Source organism: Haliotis asinina, chromosome 3, assembly GCF_037392515.1.
Source record: "Haliotis asinina isolate JCU_RB_2024 chromosome 3, JCU_Hal_asi_v2, whole genome shotgun sequence".
Taxonomy (NCBI): Eukaryota; Metazoa; Mollusca; class Gastropoda; order Lepetellida; family Haliotidae; genus Haliotis; species Haliotis asinina.
Genome location: NC_090282.1, coordinates 78,253,221 through 78,261,374, shown reverse-complemented (window position 1 = coordinate 78,261,374; position 8,154 = coordinate 78,253,221). Strand labels below are relative to the sequence as shown.

The following is an 8,154-nucleotide window of genomic DNA, read 5'->3' as shown; positions in this document are numbered from 1 at the left end:
TTGGTTACGATCAGACAAGGAATACCATGGATATTTTTAAAGAAATGGCATATGATGGGCATCCGGCCTCCCGACTGTTTAGGTGAAGAAATTCTGCTAATATGGACAGGAGCCCAGTTCCTTTGTCCGTCACGGTCGAAGGAGCGGGCGCTGACCAATTTGCGGTTTGATTTCGTAATTAGACCGTTGGCGAGAAACATTATTCGCTCCGCATCAGTGCCCCTTTAAATACTACGCTGCCACCATATTGGTTACACTGATTACGTAACGACCCGAGACATACGTTCAGCGGCTTTTCGAGGAGTTTCTTCTCCCCCTGTATATATGCTCCCTGATTCAGGAATGTGACTAGCATTAACACATAGTCTCGCTCATCGTCATGAGAAATCAGTTTTATAAAGATGAAACCACAACATGCTCGCAGCTGAGAATAGAATAAACTTTATCAACCCAACACACAGCTAGTGAGATTTGCATCCTAACTAAGGCTGTCAGGAGCTCTTGAGGAACCAATCAAATAACAGTATTCCTTCAGTTCTCGCACCTGCGATCGACGGAAACAAAACGTAAAGATGTCGGTGCAGTCATTAGTAAGCAAGAAAAAACGAAGTTTTATCGGGTTGCCGGCACCACTGGGCTACGTACCAGGTCTTGGAAGAGGGTAATAAGCTGTTGTACTTCTGACTTTGTTATTGTAATGTCAAGTGTATGAAACATACATTCTTTGTGTGAATAGTTATTGTCCGGTAATCGATCGTGTTATCACTTATTATATATATATATATATCGTATTAGAGAGAAAAGTTCGTAAGCATTCATCTCTTTAGGGTACATGTCGTATTTTCTCAATCTTTCATATTTGTGTTTTATTAGTAAGAACGGAATCAAGATTGTTTTTTATCTTTTAACTCATGCAAACCGTTGTTAAGATGTAGATTTATCTTTCTTGTGTAAATGGTTAAGAATTTTATGTTTGAAAATGTTCCATCGTGTTTAATGCGTCATTGTCACCAAAGGATCTTTATCTTCCAGAGCAACAGGATTTACAACTCGATCTGATATTGGTCCAGCCAGAGATGCAGATGACATACCGTATGTATTAAGTCAAGATACCTGTTCATTTTTGGGGCCCAGCATTCTGATTGGGCTGACAGAAAATTTTGATCTTGCTTAGCATGGTTACACTCTAATAAATACATATTGCAAAGGAAAATATTTAATCAAAGGTACTTCTGTGACAACCCTGCCCATTTAAAGGGGCACTGATGTGGAGCAATTTCTGTGGACTGGTTGACTATGTAGGATACTGATCTTACTTTTTTAATTCTGTTAAACATGAAGCGAAGGAATACTAAAATTTTCAACAACAGTAGTTAAGTGTACCCCAATATATCAATGGGAGGCTGAAAAATAACATTCAACTAGTAAAGAATGGAGTGTAAAATTGAGCATCATCAATACAGCTGGAGTTTTGCCACTTCTCTCATCACATGCTATAACATCATGTCTAATTCATCAAAGATAGTGAAGTTTTATATAAACACATACAAAGTTGCTTCTCTTTCAATATGAATGCCAGCCTGAATAATTGTAATGTATAAAATAAAGGATGTCTTCCTGTGTGTCTCTTTGAAATGATTTAAGTTTGACAGTGAGACTTGGGTACATGAAATGAACACATGTGTAGATTACATGAGCTCTCCACTGATTACAATTTACATCTCTGTGTTAACTCTTCGATCCTGCAGAAACTTGTCTTCACCTTGTTGAACAACTGACACTTCACTAATCTGTTCCAATAATGCATTTCATCATTGTGTCATGAGAACTGAGGTAAACCTACCTCTTTTTATCGTAGGGGTTTTAAACTTTGGTTCAAAGTTTTCAAATTGTAAACCTGAAACCAAATCTGTGTTTCAAACCTGTGATGTAATAATTGATTCATCTTCTAACTGACAGTTTATTATGACAATATTGACAGTAGTTTGTCACACCACGGGACTGGAGTGGACAAGTTCTCTCATGGCCAGTAACTGTGCAAATATAAAACACTGTCAGCTGATGATGAAATTGGTTCAGTTAGCTACTGAAAATTATGAAGTGCCTGAAATCCTGTTATTTGGTTTCAACTTATTAAAAAGAATATTTGCTGTATTTAGATGTAAAAACATGTTTCAGTGTTGCTTCCTGTAGAAGCAGATATATTACTGACAAGTATGTCATCAAATATTTTTATTGTGGTAAAGTTTCAGTCTTTCATGTACATGTCTAAAGGATTCTTCATGTATAATTATTATCATTATGTTTTCAGTGAAGATCGTCATGCTCCTCCTGTGAAAAAATCTAAGAAAGACCAGGAAGAAGATGAAGAAGAAGATTTGAATGATGCCAACTTTGATGAGGTCAGTCAGCATGGTTTCAGTTGTAAATGTTACAATGAACATGAGGATTATAGAAGTCTATATAGAAGAGGTCTAGAAAATATTATGCAGTATTTGTGGTTATATGTAATCCAGTCAAAGGTACCGTTGATTTCATGTTTTAGTCCCAGGGACAGTGGCATACATCTAGCTTGTACTGTAACATCATATATATAGTGGATTAACATGATTAATATGTCAGTCATGTTGATTGGTTGTTTCACACATGTCAGTCACAGAGATAGGTGGATTCATATGGCAGTTGCAGGAATTAGTTGTTTCACACATGTCAGTCACAGAGATAGGTGGATTCATATGGCAGTTGCAGGAATTAGTTGTTTCATGCTAGTCAATCATAGAGGTAAGTGGAATTAAGGGTCAGTCATGGGAATTAGTTTTTTCACCTTAGTCAGTCACACAGCACAGATTGGTGAATTTATCAGCAACCCCACTATGAAGCTCATGTGACACACATATCAGGCAAATGAGTTTGTTAAAAAATGCCTCTGCTAACCCAGCAGAATATGGGTACCAGAGAGAGAGAGAGAATCTCTGTGTCGGTGTGTTTTTGATGTGAAACGACTGACAAATTTAGTGGGTTGGAAGGTTTGGATGAAACATGGGTATATGATTTGCTGAATGTATGATAAATCCTCTTCAGTGAGAGTGTCCCTGTCTCTTTGTCTGTGTGTTCATACCAGTTTTATGGTGCGAGCCCACTGTCACAGTTTTACTCATGAATACCCCACAGTATACTGACTCTGAGTTAACCTGTCCTCTGGAGCCAGTGAAGGCCAAGGTAACAGGTACCATCTTGTCTAATGTCGTTTTGGTGTAGCACTACCTGAGATTGATATGATGAAACCACTATTGAATGGAGACAGTCCATTAGTTTGTACCTCCATTCCGCCAAAGTTGACCAGACCTGTGAAGGTCCGAGGTAGAATAGGCCTTCAGCAACCCATCAATTATTTACAGGTCACCGCCACATAGCTGGAATATAGTTGAGTGCAGTGTAAAACTAAACTCATTCACTCCCTCACTCACTCCAGTTGATCAACTCATTCACCTGATATCACCGTTGCTTTCCAGTTTGCTGGTTATGGAGGTAGTCTGTGTAGTAAAGATCCTTATGACAAAGATGACGAGGAGGCAGATGCCATATATGATGCTGTTGACAAACGAATGGATGAAAAGAGGAGGGAGAGGAGAGAAGAAAAGCTTCGAGAAGAGCTGGAGAAATTCCGTCAAGAAAGACCCAAAATTCAACAACAGTTCTCAGATCTGAAGGTAATACAGTTTTGTTGGCTCATCAAGAATAGCTGCAAAATTGCTGACACAACATAGAGTACTGAGAAATAGCCAGAGAGCCACAAGGAATTACGACTTTCTCTAGTGTGAAAGAATGATAGTGACCTTGGTAGTCCCAAATCATTTAGAGTTTTAAAGTGCATATTGGAGTGTTATTACACATGGTTATTCAAGTGTGAATTGATGTGATCTAATTCCAATGTAATCTCATCTCGTCTCGTCTCATCTCATCTCATCTCGTCACGTCACGTCTCGTCTCGTCTCGTCTCGTCTCGTCTCGTCTCGTCTCGTCTCGTGTTTCCCTCAGTCAGTCATGGACATTCTGATCAAAGCATGAACTATTGGTTGCCTTTTGCAGTAATATGACGTAGGACATTAGTCACAGCTCATATAAGTATGCTAAAGTTCACTAGCAGCTGTCCATGCCAAAGCAAACCTATGACAGTGATAAAAATTATGGTTTGTGGGTGTCTACTTTGTACTTTTTGTGTCATTCATCAAGTTGTGTTTTCAGGTTCTGATAGTTTCGGTTATGTATTCAGTAAATTTAATTCAGTGCTGTGTTAGGAAGCAGTGTGGGGTTATTGTTACAAGGGGCAGTGAGGTAGCCTATGGTTAAAGCTTTCGCTTGTCGTGCCAAAGACTGGGGTTAGATTTCCCACATGGGTACAATGTGTGAAGCCCATTTCAGGTGTCCCCAGCTGTGATATTGCTGGAATACTGCTAAAAGCGACGTAAAACTGAACTCACTCACTCACACTACTGTTACAAACATGTGCACCATGTCTGTAATTCTATCTTACAGCGAGATCTTGCTGATGTGACAGTTGATGATTGGAACAACCTACCAGAAGTGGGCGATGCTCGGACCAAGAGGCAGAGGAATCCACGAACAGAGAAGTAAGTTCTTCACATTCTTACATGGAGATGATTAGAAAAGTGTTTTTTTCTGCACAAAATGTAACACACTGGATGAAAGGGTAATGATTTGACAAGTTACAAAAAATGCCTATATTCAGGTGTTAAAAACACCACCTTTGATTATTTTTAATGTTATTGTGTGATTTTGTCAAACTGGGAAATCCATGGTGTCAGTCATAACTCATGCTGTGAAATACCTGGTTTAAAGGATTCAAGGCTACTTGCGATTGGAATTGATGGCATGACCGTTTTACTGATGGCATGGCTATGTTTTGTTAGTGGCATGTTATTGATTTACTTATTACCTGGCTGTCTTGTGTTGATGTTATGGTTGTGTTGTGTTGCTGCCATGCCATTGTTGTGTTCATGATGTGTCAAAAGTGTCAAAGGATGAAATGGCAGGGTTACGGAGTTTAGCTTTATGCCACACAGCAATTTTCCAGCTATTTATCAGCAGTCTGTAAATGATCATAGCAATGTTGCATATTTTACACTTATCCTGACTCATGCCTAATTGCTTATCTCCTCTTCCTGGCGAAGGGAGTGGAACACCTGATATCCCTTGAAGTTCCGTGCTAAAAGAGTCAGACATAAAAATACACTCACCCTCTCTCCCTATCTCCCCAACAAGGGCGGCTGGAGGCACATGGGTTCCGTATAGAGTGATAAGTTTTTCATTCTTTTGGTCCTTTAACTAATTTTGTATTTGGCTTTTGTATATGCATCATTATTATCAATTTGGTGATTATTTCGTCTTTATTTAACACATATTTCATCAACTGAGACTTAGTCTCAGTTGATGAAATCATGTCTACAGTGTAGATTGTGGCTGCCAGCGTTGGACCTGCACTTACTTTGTCCAGCTTGTAAGCCCATATGTTCTGATACTCATTTTGTATAAATTTATCTGAGTCAGAAGTTATTTTACATATACAGTCTGTTCACAGACTTGTGAGAGACAGGCAGCATCAACTCACATTAGCCATGTCTAAATCTGGTGAGATAAATTCGGGTAACCATTTATTTATTGCTGCTGATATTCATTCCAGTGATATGTCAGCTGTATCTCCACAGTTATGTCCAGGGTCGGGCGAGTCATCTCCTAAAGCTCAGAAGAGATTGTCTACAGAGCCAGTTCCGTCACAGTCAAAGAAAGCAAAGGCGTTTAAGTCGAAATCCTCATCTTCCAGATCATCGCAGAATCAACATTCTTCGATGAAGAAATCATTTGGAGAAGAGATCGGCCCTGTACAGCAACAACGAACGTCCGTTCATGATACGCTTTGAGCAAGATATCAACCAACGTAGTCAACGTGCATCATCATCAACGCCTCAGAACCTTTATGATCTTCATGAGACAATGCAGACATCGACAGCAACCTCAGGCTTCACAGCAGGCAACTCTACAACTCAGCTGTCACTGCACTCAATGCAGCCATTTGATGCAGGCGCCTACATGTAGCAATTCACGACGCAGATGATGAGCCTTATGGCGCGACGGTTGGAAGCAGTCCTGCTAACGAGGAAGAGACAATGATCTTGTCTGCACTTATCACTCAGAGGAAGGATCAACAGTTTATGTCCGAACACCTAGCCTCTACTACTGCGGGTCTTAATCTACTGTGTCGACAAGCTCTCCTGTCTGTCTCGTCATGGACTGAGAACTTCACAAAATCTTTGTATCAAGCCCCATGGTCTGCACCTACTGTGTTTGATGGGAAGATTGAAGAGGTAGCAAGGATGGTTGCTCAAGATTCCAGGGAAATCATTATGATCAACATGATGATTGACTTCAGTCCTTGGACAAATCAGCGTTACACTATCAAGTCAAAGTTCTCCAGGGTACAAAGAGCGAGGGATAAGAAGTTCAACCCTCAAAGGGAGAAGTCATATTCTTTTCATCACCCCTACCCAGGAAATAAGCGCCTTCAGACATCAGGCCATTCGTCTAGGGACGGAGGAGGAAGTAAACGCTGAAGATCAGGTTCGGAACGACTGGAGTCTTCCACCCCTAGCCGTTTCCATACAATCATCTCAAGTGGATGGACGTCTTCAACTCTACTGAAAGAATTGGGGAATCCTCAACGACGACTACATCATGTATATTCAGCGAGACAGCTACAAGATTCCGTTGGAAGATACTACCTACTCCCATCATCTATGCAGACAATCAACTAGACAAGTTGACCAATGCTATATCAACACAGTTGCAGAAATGAGCGGTAGAAGTAACACATCCATAGAGTCTAATGCCTGGCTTTTACTCCCCAATCTTCTTAGTACCAAAGAAGAATTCCAGAGAGAAATTCCGACTCATTAGAACATGAAGGAATTCAACAAAAGGTTTCTACAGAAACCAGAACGCTTCAAGATGATACATCTTCCTCAACTAATTCCTCATTCGCCCAGCAGACTATCTAGCCAGCATATATTTGCAAGATATCCTACCTACATATCCCAATTCATCGAGAATCCAGGAAATATCTGCGCTTCCTTTTGAATGGTGAGCACTATCAGTGGACAGTCCTACCGTTTGGAATATCTTTGGCCCCGTGGCTATTTACTCGGGTAACCAAACCTATCATCAATTATCTACACCTCAGGGGGCTACACAGCGCTTTCTACCAGGATGATGACATACAAGCGCATCAAGAGAAAAGTCAACTCAGACTACAGTTAGACTTTACAATAAGGCTACTAACACAACTGTGATGGTTAGTACATCACCTTAAATCGGAACTGAACCTCAACAAGATCTCAAATTCCTCAGGATTCATTTCAAGATTCAAGAAATGATAAAGCAAGCTCTACTCTCTCTGTCGACACTTCGACAGTGGCAGTGTCTACCAGGTCTCCTCACGTCTGCACAAGATATGACCAGAAGAGGAAGACTGCAGCTGCGTCCGTTACAAGGTTTCTTGAATCGTCATCTCAACAACAGAGGTCAGATTCCGCTCCCTGACAGTGCAATGCACTTTCTGCTTTGGTGGACTCACTGATGTATGCTCAGGAACTTATATGTTAGAGCCGGTATTCAACAACCATCTCTATGCAGATGCATCTCTGCAAGGGTGGGGAGCTCATCTAGAGAACGAGGTAGCAGCAGGAATCTGGAACAAAGAGGAGCATGCTCTTCACTCACATCGACCAGCTGGAAGTGAAAGCTGTCATTCATGCCATCCACCATGGGTTGTTATCATGGAGAGACAAGCTACTGATGATCCACACTTACAACTAAACAATGGCTTTCTACATAAACAAACAAGGGTCAACTATAACACCATCTCTGCTACATCTGACATTTCAACTTTTCAACTTAGTCGACAATTTAAACCTCCAAGTAAAAGCATGTCACATACCAGAAGCCTGCAGCATCATGGCTGACATCCTATCTCGTCCTCTTCGTCCATCACCAACAGAATGGATGTTGCATTGGGTTGCGTTTTAGCTGATCAGTGAGGCATTCGGATCACCGCAAATAGACCTATTTGCAAGAAGATTC

The 8,154-nt window shown here is 40.6% G+C and overlaps 1 protein-coding gene across 2 annotated transcripts in view; it reads left to right on the top strand.

The window, feature by feature from the left end:
- The first annotated feature begins 521 nt into the window (after positions 1–521).
- Positions 522–8,154, top strand: part of LOC137278504 (pre-mRNA-processing factor 6-like) — a 105,117-nt gene continuing 97,484 nt past the window's right edge. Inside the window, exons 1-5 of one of the 2 annotated variants that reach the window (XM_067810861.1) lie at positions 522–661; positions 1,033–1,092; positions 2,312–2,402; positions 3,513–3,710; positions 4,537–4,631. In XM_067810861.1, the coding sequence (XP_067666962.1) occupies positions 573–661; positions 1,033–1,092; positions 2,312–2,402; positions 3,513–3,710; positions 4,537–4,631 (533 nt within the window). In that variant the 5' untranslated portion in view covers positions 522–572. The remainder of the gene's footprint in view (positions 662–1,032; positions 1,093–2,311; positions 2,403–3,512; positions 3,711–4,536; positions 4,632–8,154) is intronic. The other variant, XM_067810862.1, reaches the window with a different exon arrangement.